The 21,023-nt window shown below is 39.5% G+C and overlaps 1 protein-coding gene across 9 annotated transcripts in view; it reads left to right on the forward strand.

Annotated features, from left to right (window-relative positions):
• Nucleotides 1-21,023, forward strand: part of EPB41L4A (erythrocyte membrane protein band 4.1 like 4A) — a 270,520-nt gene that overhangs the window by 176,584 nt on the left and 72,913 nt on the right. For all 9 annotated transcript variants that reach the window (XM_082376858.1, XM_082376852.1, XM_082376855.1 and 6 more), the window contains 2 exons: nt 17,439-17,530; nt 18,914-18,991. In XM_082376858.1, coding sequence (XP_082232984.1) covers nt 17,439-17,530; nt 18,914-18,991 — 170 coding nt within the window. The remainder of the gene's footprint in view (nt 1-17,438; nt 17,531-18,913; nt 18,992-21,023) is intronic.

Here is a 21,023-nt window from a genome sequence, read left to right on the forward strand (position 1 = left end):
TTAGACTTCTGAGTGGGGACATTTAATAAGTGGGCTCTGTGAGTCTGGAGTTCAGGACCAAAGTCTTTGCAGAATATTCAAATTTGAGAATCACTGACATATCCCTGGATTCAAAGCTATGACGCTGTATGAGGTCACTAGGAGAATGAGTGTAGATGAGAAGAGAAGAGGAAGAACCAGAAAAGGAGGCTGAGAAGGAACAATCAGGGAGGTAGAAGGAATCCTAAATTGTCCTCACCTTTGCCAAGTGAAATTCATGTATTAAGCAAGGTTCAAATGATGCTGACATGTCAAATTAGATAAGGACTGAGAATCAACCTTAGGAATGTAGGAGGTCTTTGATAAGACCAGTTTCAGTGGATTGAAGAGTGAGTTTTAGCAACTCCACTCTTAGCTCTTTGTACCCTAGAGAATCACAAGGGACATGGATATTCCTTGCAACACTTACGTGAAAGTAAAAAAGGAATAAATAAAAAACAGAGACGTTCATTCATAGGAGAATGGACACCTAAATTCATGCATGTTAAGAAAAACAAAAGAGGTAATAGGAGGAGTGGAATTGGAGATGGTGAGTGTGGACAGCTCTTCTGAGGAGTTTTGACACAAAGAGGAACAAATAGGGAGATACCTGGCGGGGGAAGTGGGGCAAGAGGAGGTGTGTGTTGTGTTGTTTTGTTTTGTAAGTTGGAAGAAATAATAGCACATTTATACCCTAATGAGAATGATCCAATACATGGTGAAAACTTGATGTAGGAGAGAGAAATGCTGTAATGATATTTGCTGAGTAGAGGATAGGAGATGCCAGCTGTTGTACAAATGGAGGCATATACATGGTTTCAGAGAGCAGCCAAGGCAGTTCATCTCTGGTTTGCAGGCAGGAAGAAGGAGTGTGGGAATGTATATTGGGGAAGGTGGTTGTTCTCTTATGACCATTCTGCTTTTTATTTTGAGGGAACTAGGTAGCACGGTCTGCAGTTGAGACTGAGGTTGGGGAGGATGTGTTGGGGTCTGAAGGAAGAGGAAGCTATTAAATAGTAATTTGGGAGAGAAAATGGACATGGGACGTGTGGTTTGATGATGTCCTATGATAGTTTCATGGTGTGAAGTGGCATAATTTAAAGTGAGCCCACTCATGGTGTGCTTTTCTCCAGCCACATTCAGTGGCACTGGGGCAGGCACGGAGCAAGTGGGGAGTTGGTTTTGTTAAGAAAGCAATACGAAGAAAGAGAAGGGCAAGGGAACCCAGGGGGGCCAGGGGAGTGATTATAGTGATTTGCCATGGAGTTGAAACTGGATAAGGAGGTAACTGAGGACAGTGAAAGAGTGGTCGAGTCTGTGGGTGGAGGTCCTGGTTTGGTTGAAAGATTGTTGGGGGTAGAGTATTGGAGGGAGTTAGCTGGAGAGGGAGGTGGTGATCAGAAAGTTGGGTGCTAGGCATTGAGATTAGGGAGGAGCTTCAGTTATTGTAAACGGAAAGTCCTAGGGCAGTGGTTCTCCTGGGGGCAATGGCCTCTCATCCCCTGCTCCCCAGCCCTGGGGATGTTTGGCAACATCTAGAGATACTGTTGGTTGTCACAGCGCTGGGTTGGGCAGGGATGATGCTGGCTTCTAGAGGGTAGAGTTTGGCTGTGCCGCTAAACTTTTCCCAGAGTGCTGGGTGTTGGTACAGGAAGGCCCTCCTCCCCCAACAAGTGTCAGTAGTGCTGAAGCTGAGAAACCCTCCTCTGGAGTTAGGAGCATGGCGGTGAAGGGTGGAGAGAGGGGGCAAGACAACCTTGTTGGAGAAGAGAAGTTCAGGGAACTGAGATGTCTGGGAGTGGGAGGGATCTTTTTTTATATATTAAAATTTCCAGTAGTTAATGCAAGAGTAGTATTGGAGAGAGTGACAGAGACTGTAGTAGCATCAGCCTGTGAGGGAGATGACTTAAGGGCGACAGCCACCATAGAGATCACAGGTGATATGTATTATCTGATGAGATTCAAACCTGGGAGTCCTATGGGGAGGGAGAGAGAATGGTCTGAAAGTGGCAATGGGGAGCAAGGACGATCCTCCCCCGCTTGCAGGCCCAGTGATGTGAGAAGAGTGGGGACAGAAGGCACAGCACCACATCAGCACCGCGGTGCACACTGTCCTCAGGGGAGAGCCTGGGTTGACTGGCTCAAGAGGGTGAAGAGAACAGATTGGAGCTGGGGGATTTTGCTGTTGGTAGGCTATGAATTCCAGAGGGCACCAAGGAAGTATTTCAGGATGTGGGTAGCAGTGGAGGAGGGGGACAGACAAGGGGATATGCTGAGCATTATTTGGGGGTAACTGACATAAACAGATACAGGGGACATAGTGAGATGGGGTCCAGTGGGTTCCAGGCAGATGAAGGCGAAGAGGCTATGAAATTCGAAAGGGAGTGAGGGTTGGTTTTCCAGGTCTGCTGTCCACCCTAGTGATGAGGGTAGAAGGCCTGAGGGAAGTGAGATGGTCCCAGTGCACTAGTGCAGTCCTCCCTTTCTTGGGAGAGGACTTCTCTGATCTGTGTGCGTGTGCTGGGTCTTGACGCTGACTGATGGACGGGAGGACTGCTGGGGGGACTGGGTGATGCATCAAGCCTAGGGCCTCACCCACTGTGACCAGATTTACCTTTCAGAAAGAGTACTCTGGCTGCAGGGTGAACGTGGAGGTGAGAACAGAGACAGACAAGTTAGGAGACGGCAGACTGATCAAGGGGAGATGACGAGGGGGTAGTCACCACAAGGAAGGAGGCAAGTGGACAGATTTGAGGGGCATTTAGGAGGTAAAATTGCTTCTGATTGGTAGCAGATTGAATTTTTTTGTGCAAAATAGGGAGAAATTCAGGATCATACCTGAATTTCTTGGTTTCATTAACAGGGAAAGAACGCAGTCCCCAGAGTAGGCCCGGAAGTTGGCATGTACTAAGCACATTTGTTGAATAAGTGGAAAAAAATAATGCTGTGATTACATTTACGTGAGATGCATCATGGAACTAACCTCAGCCAAACCTACCCAGCGTGACAGGATGTAGAACCAAAAGGTTTCTGGCAGCTCTGGCCACGAGTAATTAGATCCACTTGGCCGAACTCTCAGCCTGCATCGAGAAGAGGAAGTAATGGTGGCCAGGAGTTGTCACTGTTTGTCAACAAGCCCAAGAGGTTTTGCTTACGTAAGCTAGGGGTTCCTTTCATGTTTTTAATAGAACTACAGATTTAAAAAATTTTTTTTTATTTGAAAATAATTCCAAATTTACCAAAAGTTGCAAAGATTAAAATATTACAAACAACAAGTTTCCCTCATTTTACTCACATTCACTTGTTAACATTTTACTCCATTTCCTTTTAACTTACCTCTCTACACACACACACACTTCCTTCTGAACAATTTAACAGTAAGTTTCACATGTCATGTGTCTCTAAATACTTCAGTGTGTGTTGCCTAAGATTAGAGATGTTCTGTACTGTGACCATAGACCACAGTACAGTTATCAACTTAATTTATGTTGGTAGAATACTTCTTTTTTTTTTAATTTTTGAATTTTATTTTATTTATTTTTTTATACAGCAGGTTCTCATTAGTTATCCATTTAATACATATTAGTGTATATATGTCAATCCCAATCTCCCAATTCATCACACCACCACCCCTCCCCCACCACTTTCCCCCCTTAGTGTCCATACGTTTGTTCTCTACATCTGTGTCTCTATTTCTGCCCTGCAGACCGGTTCATCTGTACCATTTTTCTAGGTTTCACGTATATGTGCTAATACACGATATTTGTTTTTCTCTTTCTGACTTACTTCACTCTGTATGACAGTCTCTAGATCCACCCACGTCTCTACAAATGACCCAATTTCGTTCCTTTTTATGGCTGAGTAATATTCCATTGTATATATGTACCACACCTTCTTTATCCATTCGTCTGTTGATGGGCATTTAGGTTGCTTCCATGACCTGGCTATTGTAAATAGTGCTGCAATGAACATTGCGGTGCATGTGTCATTTTGAATTATGGTTTTCTCTGGATATATGCCCAGTAGTGGGATTGCTGGATCATATGGTAATTCTGTTTTTAGTTCTTTAAGGAACCTCCATACTGTTCTCCATAGTGGCTGTATCAATTTACATTCCCACCAACAGTGCAAGAGGGTTCCCTTTTCTCCACACCCTCTCCAGCATTTGTTGTTTGTAGATTTTCTGATGATGCCCATTCCAACTGGTGTGAGGTGATACCTCATTGTAGTTTTGATTTGCATTTCTCTAATAATTAGTGATGTTGAGCAGCTTTTCATGTGCTTCTTGGCCATCTGTATATCTTCTTTGGAGAAATGTCTATTTAGGTCTTCTGCCCATTTTTGGATTGGGTTGTTTGCTTTTTTAATATTGAGCTGAATGAGCTGTTTATATATTTTGGAGATTAATCCTTTGTCCATTGATTCGTTTGCAAATATTTTCTCCCATTTGGAGAGTTGTCTTTTTGTCTTGTTTATGGTTTCCTTTGCTGTGCAAAAGCTTTGAAGTTTCATTAGGTCCCCTTTGTTTATTTTTGTTTTTATTTCCATTACTCTAGGAGGTGGATCAAAAAAGGTCTTGCTGTGATTTATGTCAAAGAGTGTTCTTCCTATGTTTTCCTCTAAGAGTTTTATAGTGTGGTCTTACATTTAGGTCTCTAATCCATTTTGAGTTTATTTTTGTGTATGGTGAGAGGGAGTGTTCTAATTTCATTCTTTTACATGTAGCTGTCCAGTTTTTCCGGCACCACTTATTGAAGAGACTGTCTTTTCTCCATTGTATATCCTTGCCTCCTTTGTCATAGATTAGTTGACCATAGGTGTGTGGGTTTATCTCTGGGCTTTCTATCCTGTTCCATTGATCTATATTTCTGTTTTTGTGCCAGTACCATATTGTCTTGATTACTGTAGCTTTGTAGTGTAGTCTGAAGTCAGGGAGTCTGATTCCTCAAGCTCCGTTTTTTTCCCTCAAGACTGCTTTGGCTATTTGGGGTCTTTTGTGTCTCCATAAAATTTTTAATGTTTTGTTCTAGTTCCGTAAAAAATGCCATTGGTAACTTGATAAGGATTGCATTGAATCTGTAGATTGCTTTGGGTAGTATAGTCATTTTCACAATATTGATTCTTCCAATCCAAGAACATGGTATATCTCTCCATCTGTTGGTATCATCTTTAATTTCTTTCATCAGTGTCTTATAGTTTTCTGCATACAAGTCTTTTGTCTCCCTAGGTAGGTTTATTCCTAGGTATTTTCTTCTTTTTGTTGCAATGGTAAATGGGAGTGTTTCCTTCATTTCTCTTTCAAATTTTTCATCATTAGTGTATAGGAGTGCAAGAGATTTCTGTGCATTAATTTTGTATCCTGCAACTTTACCAAATTTATTGATTAGCTCTAGTAGTTTTCTGGTGGCATCTTTAGGGTACTCTATGTATAGTATCATGTCATCTGCAAACAGTGACAGTTTTACTTCTTCTTTTCCAATTTGTATTCCTTTTATTTCTTTTTCTTCTCTGATTGACGTGGGTAGGACTTCCAAAAAACTATGTTGAATAATAGTGGCAAGAGTGGATATCCTTGTCTCGTTCCTGATCTTAGAGGAAATGCTTTCAGTTTTTCACCATTGAGAATGATGTTTGCTGTGGGTTTGTCATATATGGCCTTTATTATGTTGAGGTAGGTTCCCTCTATCCACTTTCTGGAGAGTTTTATCATAAATAGGTGTTGAATTTTGTCCAAAGCTTTTTCTGCATCTATTGAGGTGATCATATGGTTTTTATTCTTCAATTTGTTAAGATTGTTTATCACATTGATTTGTGTATCTTGAAGAATCCTTCCATCCCTGGGATAAATCCCACTTGATCATGGTGTATGATCCTTTTAATGTGTTGTTGGATTCTGTTTGCTAGTATTTTGTTGAGGATTTTTGCATCTATATTCATCAGTGATATTTGTCTCTAATTTTCTTTTTTTGTAGTATCTTTGTCTGGTTTTGGTATCAGGGTGATGGTGGCCTCATAGAATGAATTTGGGAGTGTTCCTTCCTCTGCAGTTATTTGGAAGAGTTTGAGAAGGATGGGTGCTCTTCTCTAAACGTTTGATAGAATTCACCTGTGAAGCCATGTGGTCCTGGACTTTTGTATGTTGGACGATTTTTAATCACAGTTTCAATTTCATTCCTTGTGATTGGTCTGTTCATATTTTCTATTTCTTCCTGGTTCAGTCTTGGAAGGTTATACCTTTCTAAAAATTTGTCCGTTTCTTCCAGGCGGTCCATTTTATTGGCATAGAGTTGCTTGTAGTAGTCTCTTAGGATGCTACGTATTTCTGCGGTGTCTGTTGTAACTTCTCCTTTTTCATTTCTAATTTTATTGATTTGAATCCTCTCCCTCTTTTTCTTGATGAGTCTGGCTAATGGTTTATCAATTTTGTTCATCTTCTCAAATAACCAGCTTTTAGTTTTATTGATCTTTACTATTGTTTTCTTTGTTTCTATTTCATTTATTTCTGATCTGATCTTTATGATTTCTTTCCTTCTGCTACCTTTGGGTTTTGTTTGTTCTTCTTTCTCTAGTTCCTTTAGGTGTAAGGTTAGATTGTTTATTTGAGATTTTTCTTGTTTCTTGAGGTAGGCTTGTATAGCTATAAACTTCGCTCTTAGAACTGCTTTTGCTGCATCGCAGAGGTTTTGGATCGTCATGTTTTCATTGTCATTTGTCTCTAGGTATTTATTGATTTCCTCTTTGATTTCTTCAGTGATCTCTTGGTTATTTAGTAACGTGTTCTTTAGCCTCCATGTGTTTGTATTTTTTACGTTTTTTTCCCTGTAATTCATTTCTAATCTCCTAGCGTTGTGGTCTGAAAAGATGCTTGATATGATTTCAATTTTCTTAAATTTACTGAGACTTGATTTGTGTACCAAGATGTGATGTATCCTGGAGAATGTTCCATGCACACTTGAGAAGAAAGTGTAATCTGCTGTTTTTGGACGGAATGTCCTATAAATATCAGTTAAATCTCTCTGGTCTATTGTGTCATTTAAAGCTTCTGTTTCCTTATTTATTTTCATTTTGGATGATCTGTCCATTTGTGTAAGTGAGGTATTAAATTCCCCCACTATTATTTTGTTACTGTCGATTTCCTCTTTTATAGCTGTTAGCAGTTGCCTTATGTATTGTGGTGCTCCTATGTTGGGTGCATATTTATTTATAACTGTTATATCTTCTTCTTGGATTGGTCCCTTGACCATTATGTAGTGTCCTTCCTTGTCTCTTGCCATATTCTTTATTTTAAAGTCTATTTTATCTGATATGAGTATTGCTACTCCAGCTTTCTTTTGATTCTCATTGGCATGGGATATGTTTTTCCATCCCCTCACTTTCAGTCTGTGTGTGTCCCTGGGTCTGAAGTGGGTCTCTTGTAGACAGCATATATATGGGTCTTGTTTTTGTATCCATTCAGCAAGTTTTTGTCTTTTGGCTGGAGCATTTAATCCATTTATGTTTAAGGTAATTATCGATATGTATGTTCCTATGACCATTTTCTTAATTGTTTTGGGTTTGTTTTTGTAGGTCCTTTTCTTCTCTTGTGTTTTCCAGTTAGAGAAGTTGCTTTAGCATTTGTTGTAGCGCTGGTTTGGTGGTGCTGAATTCTCTTAGCTTTTGCTTGTCTGTAAAACTTTTGATTTCTCCATTGAATCTGAATGAGATCCTTGCCGGGTAGAGTAATATTGGTTGTAGGTTCTTCCCTTTCATCCCTTTAAGTATATCATGCCACTCCCTTTGGCTTGTAGAGTTTCTGCTGAGAAATCAGCTGTTAACCTTATGGGAGTTCCATTGTATGTTATTTGTCATTTTTCCCTTGCTGCTTTCAATACTTTTTCTTTGTCTTTAATTTTTGCCACTTTGATTACTATGTGTCTCGGCGTGTTTCTCCTTGGGTTTATCCTGTATGGGACTCTCTGTGCTTCCTGGACTTGGTTGGCTATTTCCTTTCCCATGTTAGGGAAGTTTTCTACTATAATGTCTTCAAATATTTTCTCTGGTCCTTTCTCTCTCTCTTCTCCTTCTCGGACCCCTATAATGCGAATGTTGTTGCATTTAATGTTATCCCAGAGGCCTCTTAGGCTGTCTTCATTTCTTTTCATTCTTTTTTCTTTATTCTGTTCCACAGCAGTGAATTCTACCATGCTGTCTTCCAGGTCACTTATCCCTTCTTCTGCCTCAGTTATTCTGCTATTGATTTCTTGTAGTGTAGTGTTCATTTCATTTATTGTATTGTTCATCTCTGTTTGTTCTTTAATTCTTCTAGGTCTTTGTTAAACATTTCTTGCATCTTCTCCATCTTTGCCTCCATTCTTTTTCCAAGGTCCTGGATCATCTTCACTATCATTATTCTGAATTCTTTTTCTGGAAGGTTCCCTATCTCCACTTCATTTAGTTGTTTTTTTGGAGTTTTATGTTGTTCCTTCATCTGGTACATAGCCCTCTGCCTTTTCATCTTGTCTGTCTTTCTGTGAATGTGGTTTTTCTTCCATAAGCTGTGGGATTGTAGTTCTTCTTGCTTCTGCTGTCTGCCCTCTCTGTAGAATACTTCTATCATCTACTTTCTATATCGCAATTTTGTTGGCTGACCTAATAACTTTCTTTATAGTATTTTCCTGCTCCAATGTAGAATCAACTTATCTTCCTTTAATCTGGAACATTTTAGTAGCATTTTTGTTTTTTATGACATTGAGATTTTTGAAGACTACAATTCTACCCAACTTTTTGAAAATACAGTTGACCCTAGAACAAGGAGTTTGAGCTGCGTGGGTCCACCTGTAGGTGGATTTTTTTCACTGGATAGGAAGTACAGGTAGTTCTTGATCTGTGGTTAGTTGAACATGCTGAGGCAGAACCTTGGATCCAGAGGGCCGACTGTAAAGTTATACCAGATTCTTGACCGTGTGGGGATTGGCACTCCGAAGCCCCTGTTGCTCAAGGGTGAACTGTGGAAAGCTGCTCAGTTCATATTTGTCTGTTTCCCTGTGATTGAATGAGGTTCTGCGTTCTCTGCTGGAAAGCAGCACAGGTGAAGTTGTGTCTCTCCCAGGGTGTCACATCTGGAGGCGCATGGTAACCGCTGCCAGCCTCCCATCGGTTATGTTAAGTGTGATCACCCAGTCGTGGTTGTCCCAATTTTCCACTCGATAATTACTAGGTTTTTATTTTTCTCCTTTGCAAGTAATAAGCGATCTGTGGAGAGATAATGTAATTCAGTGCAAATGCCCTGCTCTTCAGTATTTACCTTAGGTCTAGCATCCATTGAGGACTCTTGCCTGATTCGAGTTTTTACTATGATGCTTGCAAAATGCTGATATTCTAGCTGTCCTGCTGCCTCCATATGTATCAGTCAGCCCTTGGCACTCCGCTGTAGGTGAGAGCCTCACCTTCTCCCCTTTTTATTTGTTATCGGCATGGACTGACTCCTATTTTTTCACTGGTTTGTAATACACTACTGTACCTAACTATTCTGGTATTGAAGTTGTTTGTCCTAGATTCGGCCGGTGGGATTCCTTTGGGACTCCTGTGCCCTTTTGACCTGCCCTTACCATTGTTTTGGTCACTTTCTTCCTTTTTTGATATAGCTTGGTATTTCAGGTGCATCTTGTACCTACCCTGCATCCAGTCTGTTATCAGCCATTTCTCCAAAGAGCCCTGGTTCTTTCTACTAGGGAAGGGTCAAGATCTGGGTGTTAAGTGTGGTCATTGCTATGGGGGTGACTTTGCGTCTCGGCCTTTCTAATGGACAAAGCTAGGGAATACAAGCATGAATATACACATGTGTACAAATATAAATACATATGTTCACACACACGTGTGCATATGAACATGCTTCTGCACATTTTAGAAATCATAAGTTCATGCCATACCTCCAGTTTCCATCCATCCCCACGGAGCTTGCTCTTCCTTCCCTCATTTCATTTTTTAAAAAAATTATTATTGTATTTAATTGAACATTTCCACTTTTTTTTAATGATTGCTTCAGTAGTTGTGGCTCGCGGGCTCTAGAGCGCAGGCTCAGTAGTTGTGGTGCACGGGCTTAGCTGCTCCGCAGTATGTGGGATCTTCCCGGACCAGGGCTCAAACCCGTGTCCCCTGCACTGGCAGGCAGATTCTTAACCACTGCGCCACCAGGGAAGTCCCCCTCTCATTTCATTTTTGTACAGGCTTCCTTTGGCCTGGGAGAACCATGGCTCCCAATAACCGTAACACATTTACTTGTGTGCTCAGTCCTAAACTGCATCTCAAATATTTTCAGAATTGCTTTGGTCAAACCACTGAAATTGACAATTTTTTTGTGTGATTCTTTCACTCATGTATATCACCTTGCCAAGACAGTATAGAGTCTAATACCATGTTCAAAATTTACTTGGGTTGGCCCTTCCTTCCTTCCTTCCCTATTCCTGCGGCTTTGGGGTTCATTTGAGATCTAGTTAGGTTTACCTGTTTCAGTTTGCTTTCAGTTATAGGCCCCCCCTTCATATCCTCTTTTCTTTGATTTTAATTTTTGAAGATGTAGAAGATTAGCATGCTTCCAAAAGGCAAAAACTCTGCAAGAAGGCACACTCGGAAGTATTGCTAACTCCCATATTCCTTCAGTTCCGTTCCCTTACCCTTCTTTGTAGGTAACCACCTTCAGTGTTTTATGGTTTATCCTCCTCCTTGTATTTCTATTTATAAAGATAAGCATGTTAAAATTTTTTTCTTTCTTACATAAAATATAGCATACTCTATGTGGTCTTTGCACTTTTTCTTTCATTCAGTGGTATGTCCTAGAAATCTCTCTATATCAGTTCATTGGGAGCTTTCTTGTTCTCTTGTACATCTGCATAGTACTCCATTGAGTGTCTGTAAAGTAGTTTATTCAACCAATCTCTTATGCTGGGACGTTCAGGTAGTTCTTGATAGTTTGCAATTAAAAATTTTCCTTCAGTCAATAACTTGGGGCATATGTATTTTTATATTGTTGGAGGGCCACCTTCGGGGTAAATTCCCAGGAGTAGGAATGCTGGAAGGGTGAGTGTATGTGTAGATATGTTAGATATTGCCTTATTCCCCCATCCCAACCTTCACCCACAGTTTCTGTGCCATTGTACATTTCACCTACAGTGTTTGAGTGTACCTGGAACTATAGGTGTTATATTTTCCCCTAAGTGTTCCCAAGTGTGACTCTGTTAGTAACATTTGGATCCTGATTCCATATGACAGTGTGGTTTGGAGTCTTTTAGATTCAGTGATGGATTACTAGACTAGTGGTCAGATAGCATGGTGTAAGTCCAGATCTCCCACTTCTCTAACTTTGGACAATTTCCTGAACGACATTTAGCCTACATTTCCTTATCTAAGAAGTGAGGATGATAAAATCTGTCTTACAAAGTTGTTGTGAGGTTGAATGAACCCAGTCCAAAGTTGGACTTGTAACAGGCACCTGGTACACATCTCTGAGTCAGAAGTGTCTTGCCTTCACGCACTTAGAGCTCTTGAAGTTTTGCACAGGAAAGGGCTCAGGCAGCACCTTGTTCTTGACCAGTCTTGGCTGGTGAATAGCTCTTGCCAAGGCAACAAGGGGAGCTCAGGTCTTGCAGGCCCATGGAGTTTCCTTTGCTTCATTTGCTAGTATGTTTCTCCATAATTAAGTGAGCCATTTGTTTGGAAGGAATGTCTAAATTCTGGTATAAAATTTTTCTACATTAAGAGTATCAATAGATCTTACCAGATATGCCTTCATTTTAACAAGCTTAAGTAACATTTGTTATTAAAATTTTTTAAACATTTGTAAGACTGGCAATAAAGATTAGTTACCATTAAAAAATGAAATCTGCAAATATAAGAGAGAAATGCTGACATTTTAGGAAATCCTACAGTTTCTTTAAAGAAAAGATGAGGAAAAGATAGAGTAAAAACAACAATAACAAAAGTAAGACATCTGGAATCCTGGGTTTGCATCTGTGCATTTTTTCAAGTAGGAAGCAGAATAAGCTCAATGAAATAATTTTCAGAGTTTACTGAAACATGATATAAATATTCTCTAACGTTTTGGCTCCTATTTTCTCCTTTTGAATTCTTGGGAGGAAAGGGAGAAACGGGGGATGCAGCACAATTTAACACATCCTTTCCAATTCTATAATTTATGTTTCTGTGAACTAGAAAGATTTATAAACAATTATTCATCAAGCAATTAATTTATTCATCTGTAAAAGAGGTAAAAAGGTTTTTCATCTTTAGTGTATAGTTTGAAATATAACCCACATAGCTGATGAAAGAGTTCTGGAATATTTTTGCTGTTTTTGTTCTTTTATTGTAGAATACAACATATAGGTAGGAATGGAAATTAATGTTATTCTTCCAGTGCTCTGTTGAAATGCACAGTGATTTTTGATTCAAACCATATTATGTGCATTTCAAAAAGAATTTAAAAAATAACTGGTGTGTGTGTAGGGATGTTTATACTTTCTAAACCAGAGTAGTTGAAATAAAGTTTTTGCTCATATAGATCAGGGAAACACCAGCTACCTTACCAGCTCTTGGAGAGTCACAGTACGTATTAGCTCAATAAAAGGTCTGAGTGTTTAACCCAGTGTTTCCCAAACTTTTTTGACCATAGAACTCTTTTTATGCCAATATCATAAGACATTAATGTTGTAAGAAACACTTTTTAGGGAGCACTCTGTAAAGAAAAAACTTGAAAGAACAAGATAATATTTTACTCAAGTGTTTTAAAATTCCCTTCTAACTTCCCTTTCCAAATAATAACAAGATTGATAATTTTTTGGTTGCAGGGGTTACTCTGAATTCTTTATCTGGCTTTGTACTCGGGATGAGAAAGCAGTGGAAAATATGGGGAAAGTGATTAAAACAAACATCGTGCCCACTGTCTCACATACACAAACGTAGTTAAATTTTTACAACTGCAATCATTCAGGCTTACCATTTATAAAGACAGAATTTCTCTAATACTTAAAATTTTGTGATATTTCTTTGGTATTTCTATTTAGTTCAAGAATAAATTTTTTTTCTGTTCCACCATTTGCCTTCCTTTGCTTTATCAGTAATTAAGTTCTTTCAGTCATTTGCTATTAGCCCCCTGATTTTTATTTCATCTAGTGTCTAAAGTAAGCTAACAATTGCCAAGCACATATAAATCTTATAGAGACTGAATATTTGAAAAAAGATCCCATAAAACTGTAGGCTTGTAATCTTTGCACTTCTTTTTAGCCTCTCCTCTGCCTTTATGGATCATTGATAAGAAAACTCTCTGTTGTAGGCCTTTCCAACATTTATGTAATGATTGCATCTTACTATTTTTAGAAGTACTACTCTCTCTACTCTTAAGTATTTGACCTTTGCAGTATACCTTAGGTTACTTCTATTGACCGTGGAGGTGGGATGAATATATAATGACAGGATTGAGAAAATGTTCGTCCTCATAATTCTAGGGAAGCTGGGGAAGGCAGATTGTCCAGCTGTGGCTGCTTCCCAAGACGGAAGCAGAGGGACCAGCTAGAGTAGGGACTGTGTGTGGCAAGCCCACTGGGCGTGGGAGAGGCAGTGAAGCTGGAGCCCAGGGAGAGTTAGCTGCTGTGCATCTTGCAGTGTGAGCCCCTCCATGGCCCTGTCAGTAAACTCAAGACGCTTCAGAGAAGCCAGGCTAAAGTAGATTGATTTCTTCAAGGTTGCAAAGAGAAACATAGCCAGCAAAGATGGGAAAAAAGTGAGAAGAACAGAGGGAGTTAGGTTGGGAATTCGTCCATATAATCTAGGTCCTGAATTCTCACAAATGATGGAATTGGGACTTTGAGCCCAGTTTACCTAGAGATCCACAGTGTGATGAAGCCCCATGTGATATCTGAGTTAGAGGTGACTTAAGCTTGATCTCTTTATAAAAGAAAAAGAAATAGATTCAGACCATAGCTTTGCTTCTGGCATAAAATGACCAAAACTATGAAGGTGTTTGAGGAATTTTGCCTAAAGCAAGCATTGGATGCTTGGATAAAGTATTTTAGCGATAGGTTGGAATGAACTTCTGAAGTTAAGCAGCTACTTGTCTTTGTGTGAACGAATGGAAAGGTGCTAATTGTCCATGTTCCTTGAGAAGAGGTTTAGTAGGTAGCAGAGTTTCAAAAAGAAAGACATTTGAATGCCGCATCAGTTACATTCATGCCAGCAGTTATTGTATGTGGCAAAAACACACAGAATTTATTCCGAATACCTGGCTCTTTTTTAAATTTATGTTAACTTGCCTTTTAGTATTTGGATCATTCTGCTAACAATGGGACAAAAACCAGGCAGCTGGTGTTCAAGCCCTGTATGAATGGGGGAATGAGTTTATACTTGTCATTTGCACAGGGCAGAAGTAATTAGGGAGCCTGTGGGAGGCTCTTTTTTTCCTTTAATATATTTATACCCACAGAAACTTGAGAAAACCCAGTTCTGGTTGGATCTTAAATACCTTTTATCCTTTCATTAGGTGATGGTAGTTTTAAAAAATATATTAAAAGTTAGATTTCCTGTGACCAGGTCTCTATTTGAAAAGCAAAAGAATACAGATGTTTATGTGACGAATAAAGTGAAAACCAGTCCTAGAAAAGTTTAAGGAGATTTACTTTGTTTTCAAGTTCGAACATTTTTTTGTTTCTCCTCCACTTTTGGAAATCTGGATGATAATATGTAATTAAATCACTTTGTGAAAATTTGATTTAGTATATCAAGTCCACCTTATTTGTGATGCTCTTGCTAAAATGTGAAGGTGTCTGTGTCACAGAATAGTCATTAGTAGCCACCATTTCTTGTCAGTGACAATGCCCAGTACGTTACTCCTAACACACTTTGTGTTTCAGCTGTTGACAGGGAGATGGGTGCATATACTGAGGAAGGTGGTAGGTTGGGGAGCGGAAGAGCAGCCTGTCCTGTACTGGCTTCTTCTTCTTCTTTTTTTTTTTTTTTTTGGTGAGGCTTGCTGGATCTTAGTTCCCCTACCAGGGATCAAACCCATGTCCCCTGCAGTGGAAGCCTGGAGTCTTTTTTTTTTTTTTAAAAACGGCTCTGATGTCCTGCTAGCCATTTTTTTTTTTTTTTAATTTATTTTATTTATGGCTGTGTTGGGTCTTCGTTTCTGTGCGATGGCTTTCTCTAGTTGCGGCAAGCGGGGGCCACTCTTCATCGCGGTGCGCGGGCCTCTCGCTATCGCGGCCTCTCTTGTTGCGGAGCACAGGCTCCAGACGCGCAGGCTCAGTAGTTGTGGCACACGGGCCCAGCCGCTCCGCGGCATGTGGGATCTTCCCAGACCAGGGCTCGAACCCGTGTCCCCTGCATTGGCAGGCGGATTCTCAACCACTGCGCCACCAGGGAAGCCCGAAGCCTGGAGTCCTAACCACTGGATCGCCAGGGAAGTCCCACGTAGTGGCTTTCTCTTATTTATCCTGATACACAACCAGAAGCAAAATTATCTTAAAATTAATGACCTGTGTATTATATATTCGGATAATCCAGTGACTTTAAAACACTGGCATGTTATATGACAAACTCTTAATAGTGGTTGCCTCTGAGGAGGGGAATTGGGGACAGTGGTAGGAGGGAGATTGAGTTAGAATTGTGTTATCCACTTTGGTAACTTCTGGTGTTTGTACCATGTGTATATATTTAAAAAGGAAAAGTAAAAGAAGAAAAATTCCCCTCTAAGCGTTCCCGTCTCCTGACAGGAGGCTTGGTTTCTCACTCTGCCTCCAAGGATGTTCTGTGATTTCCTCTGTGCCCCTTCCTTCTCACCTCCCCCCTAGTTTCTCTTGCTTTTGAGGAAAACACTCTCTGAATTGATCACCTTTTCTTCATCACCTCTAATTTTGTAATCCTTACCCCTTTCACGAAAGCCACTGAAGATTTCTCCCCATGAAATGCAGTGACCTCTTTTCAAGCCCTGCGACCTTTCTGGGTCACTTGAGACTTGCCCTCTCTTCCAGCCTTTCTGACACCATTGCCTTGAGGTCCCTTTTGACCTCTCTCACTTCACCTTCACAAGCATCTTCACTGTGATTCCACCATTATCCACTCTGTGCTCTCTCCCTGAGCAATCTGTTTTAGATTCTCAGGTGAAATTATCTGTGCCAGCAGATACGACCTCTCTCCTCAGCTCTACCCTTGCATGTTTACTGGCCCATTAGGCGTGTTGAGTTCCTAGTTCCATGGGCATCTCAGAATCAAAATAGCCTGAACTTAATGTCCATTCCCCCCCCATCCAATTCCCCAATTTTTTTCCACTTGCTGTATTTTACTACTTAGCAGCACCCAACTTAGAAACCTGGGACTTGCCCTAAGTTCCTTCCTCCACCTCACAAGGTTTTGGAATTACAAAGCCTTGCTGTAACATGCATATATTGGCTCAGTTTCCATCACACCCTTTCATTTTGCAAATAAACTCCTAAATTGGGCAGCCTCATTCTAGATGGACTTGGGAGAAATTTCATGCATGTAAATGTTCTGTCCTTGTTAAAAGTGTGTGTATAGCGGGAGGAATCGTTTCAGTTATTCTTCTGCATTGACAACTTTCTGTTTATGAATCCATGGAAACCTTATTCCAGGGGCACTTCTGCATTTGTGACTTGAGTTTGGTTTTTATTTGAGACTAAATTAGCAATTATATAACTTCACAGAGCTTGTGGTTTATTATTGTTTTAGTATGGATACTGTATTTTGCTTGGTTTCCTGTTCAGTCACTTAAAAAAAAAGTAGTATCTTTTCCTGCACAGTTAAAATTACCTCTAATATTGCCTTTGTTTCTTATGTATTAAAATAGATAAGTAGCTGCGAGATTAAAATGATAGTTAAAATTAATTGTATACCTAATATATGGAACTTCACATCTGTCATGTCATTTAATTTATTTTCCCCAATAACTTGATGCAGAATGGAGAAACTCAGTCCTGAGACATTATTTAACTTTCCCAGATTACACTGCTGTGGTGGTCACACCTCCCAGCGACCCCTCTTGAGATTCTTTAGTTTAAGTGTGGCCTGTACATCCCTGAAAAAAATACAGTTAAAAACTGGGTTTATGAGTGTCTTCTTTTTTTGGGGAGTTGATTTTCACACGGTCGGTATTTTTCCTGTTTTGGTGCTCATTGATGACAGAAGAGTTTGCAGTGCTTCAGTGCCATCACTCTGATTATCCGTGGTCATGGGGTGATGTAGAAGAAGGTAATAAAGGTGATGGCACTAAGATTTACATGGAACTTATATTTTGTATTTTTATCAAGAGATAATTATTTTTTTTAATGTGTTAACAGTAATTTCTCTGCTTACTTGAATTTTTGGTACCTAGAAGGGTGGCTGCCATCTGAAGAATGTTGTGGTCTGTAATTTATATTCTCTCTCTTTTTCTCTCTCAGTGCAATGAAACCTCTTTCTTTTTTGAAGCTCGAAGTAAAACTGCTTGCAAGCATCTTTGGAAGTGTAGTGTAGAACATCATACATTTTTTAGGTATGTTAATGTGAAACCTTTGTTCATTGTCCTAATAAATGAAAATTGCATTTGTTTTTGTTTTTGTTTTTAAATTTTTTTTGATGTGCATTTGTTTTTATAACAAGAATTCTATCCTGTCTACAAGAAGAAATTTACAAGTGTTTCTCTTTTATTAACATTTTTGCATGCACACATATATAGATATTTTCTTTGCTCATGCTACAAGAAAGGGTCAAGGACAATTGCTTTTGACATTTATGTAATAAAAGTGCAGCTTTGGTATTGGTGGAAATTAAGTGTTCTACTGTGGACATACTAAATTTGAAATGACTGTTAGCTTGGAGGTACGGAATGGGTGGCTGGGTATACAAGGCATGCAGGATAGACCAAGGTTGGTCATGTAAGTTTCGTAGGTATTAAGGCAGAGGGGATTGGATGAGGTCACCTGTGGAAGAAGTGAAGAGAGAGGAGCAGAAAGCCAGGGACTGAGCTGTGGGACCCTCCCAGCATTTAGAGGCCAGGAAGAGCCAGCTGGGAAGTATGAGAAGGAGTAAGCAGTAGGGTGTGGGAAAATGGAATATGAGGAAGAAAAATGTCTTAGTGAATAAGGAGCTAGCAGCTGCGTTGCATGCTCCTGGGAGGTCACGTAAGATGAGGGTAGAGAATTGACCATTGGGTTGTGGGGATCCTGTTTGTGTCACATTGTGTCACATGGTGTAAAGATAAAACTCAATTTTATCAGATAATACTTGAAACTCTATTTTTGGTTTTTAAATTTAAAACTAGATGAACTCTTCCCCTTATTCTTGTTTGATTTGCATGGAACAGTTTCCCCAGATAGCATGATGCTAGAGAAGTAGCCTTATAAAATGACCCATGTCCGTTGTGGAGTTTGTATTAAGAGAGGGGTATAGCCCAAAAGGTCTGAGGCATTGCCTCTCGTCTAGTGGGGCTGGGCCTAGGAACTGCACGTGGAGGTGTGTGTTGAAGGTACCCTGGAATGGAAAGTACAAAGAAGAGTGAGCCACCCCATCGGATATGATCAACTGCCCTGAGAACCTTGGCTTGGGTAAATCAACGTAGTGACAAAAGTTCCCAAGATAATTTAGTAGAGAAATTAAATTGATTCACAATAAAAGCTTCCTTGTGCAGGCAGTGATGTATCTGATAGTCTTCAGGAAGTATGAGTGTTTTGACATGATACAGATATAAAATACTAGAATGTCAAGTATTAACTTAAAAATAATCGATTCTTATTCCTACTAATATGTAGAATGAATAAAATATTTTGACTGTGTTAAGCAGTGTTGCACTATTACATATTTCTACACAGCTTTTGCTCAAGTGTTGCATAAGTATATTTGTGAGTCTCTATCTAATTTTCTTTTAAAAATTCATTAGAATGCCAGAAAATGAATCAAATTCATTGTCAAGAAAACTCAGCAAGTTTGGATCCCTGAGTTATAAGCACCGGTATAGGTAAATGGCATTTTTTTTCCTCTGGTGTGTGTGTGGGGTGTGTATGAATAAATATTTAATGCAACTGTCCACATACATGCATGCACATTAAAGTTTGTGATCTAATTTTTTCCTTATTTTTCCATGTGCCAATGAATTTGATAAGCAATAACAGTCTATTAAACTGTCTTGACAAAAATGATTTTCTAGGTTTAATTATTTAAATTCTACATTAGCTAGATTAAGCTTAGGGTTTTTAGAATGTAGTAGAGCTTATTATCTTCAGAAATTCATTTTGATCCAATTATCAATTATCTCTAATTATGTTGTGATTATGAAACAAAGTAGATATTCTGAATAGTAGTTTTTTGGTATTCTTGGGACATTCAGTTGATCCCCTATTGTAACACAGTGTATACTTTATATCAGCGGTCCCCAACCTTTTTGGCACCAAGGACCGGTTTCGTGGCAGACGGTTTTTCCATGGATGAGGAGGGGATGGGTGGGGGAATGGTTTTGGGATGATTCAAGCACATTATATTTATTGTGCACTTTATTTCTGTTATTATTACATTGTAATATATAATGAAATAATTATACAACTCACCATAATGCTGACAGGAGGTGGAGCTCAGGCGGTAATGCAAGCAATGGGGAGTGGCTGTAAATACAGATGAAGCTTTTCTCTCTCACCCACCGCTCACCTCCTGCTGTGTGGCCCGGTTCCTAACAGGCCACAGGGGTTGGGGACCCCTGCTGTATATTATGGATCAACTCAAATGTTTTCTGTAGCATAACGCCTACATATAGTAATGCTAGCAAGTATATCTTAACTTTACAGAGCAGTTACTAAGTGCCATGTATTGTGCTAAATGTATTCCATTTATTGCTTCATTTAATCATTGCAGTCCTACTAATGTTATCCTCATTAATATGTGAGGAAACTAAGGCTCAGAGATGACAAGTCACTTCTCAGGGAAACCCAGCTAGGAAGAAGTAAAGTGGGGTCCAATCCCTGGCAGTCGAACTCCAGAGCCCTTTCCTTTTAACCATTAGTCAGCCTGTTAGCATGTTACAGGAAAAGCCTAATTGTCAAGCAGGCAGGCAGGTGCCTGTGTCTTTTTGAAAATGGGAGCCTTCTGTGTTTTGAAAAAGAATTTGTTTTGTTTCAATTCGTTCTGTTAAGTGGAGAGCCTGTGATGTGGAAAGCAGGGTGTTAGGTACCCAGAGGTACAAAGAATTAGATCTCACCATCTCTGCCTTCAGAGAGCTACAGTATTATTCAGGCAGTGAGGCGGTCCCAGGCCCTGTAAAACCCAAGCAGGGTGCAGAAATGGCCCTCGGGAGGTGGGACACTGTTCTTTCAGTTCCACTGGAGACATCACCAAATGAAATGCTTACTTAGGAGACTTAAAAAAAAATCCAGGTCAAGTGTTTGCAAGATAATGATATGCCAGATTTTAATTCCTCTTTGGTGAACCACTTTTTTTGTCTTGCTTGAAGCCAGAGATAATCAATAAAGGAGTGATTAATATTAAATGTTCAGTGCATTAATCTTTACATATTATTCACTTGGATATTTGCTGATTAGCTGACTTAAAATAACACTTAAGTATTATTGTGTTACAGATGTTCTTGATATTTGTAGGAAAGTATTCATTGAAATCTAAAAATTTAAACTTCAGGTTATCAAGGTTCTTCCCTAGATAGTGATATAATTACAGGAATTTAAGGAAAGAGTATTTACTTTTATATTGAGAAAAACAGCTCATAGTCAGTATTTGGGCTGTTCTTCCAGTTGGGGCATAACACATTTCAGGGGTTATAGAGTGAATGTGTAAATCTGTCTCTTTGTCACTGAAATGAAGCTGGTGAAAAAGCATCTGTCTTAATATCCTTACTGTTAAAAAATGTAATTATACTGTTTAATGTATGCTGTAGTTGGTTTCTACAAATTTACCCATACCTGATTTCTCAAATTTATTGAAATGCAAATGCTGTGGTTACTGGGAATTATTATTAGAAAGTTATTGGATTTTGCATATTGAATATC

This window comes from Balaenoptera borealis (genome assembly GCF_965194805.1).
Source record: "Balaenoptera borealis genome assembly, chromosome: 2".
Classification (NCBI taxonomy): Eukaryota; Metazoa; Chordata; class Mammalia; order Artiodactyla; family Balaenopteridae; genus Balaenoptera; species Balaenoptera borealis.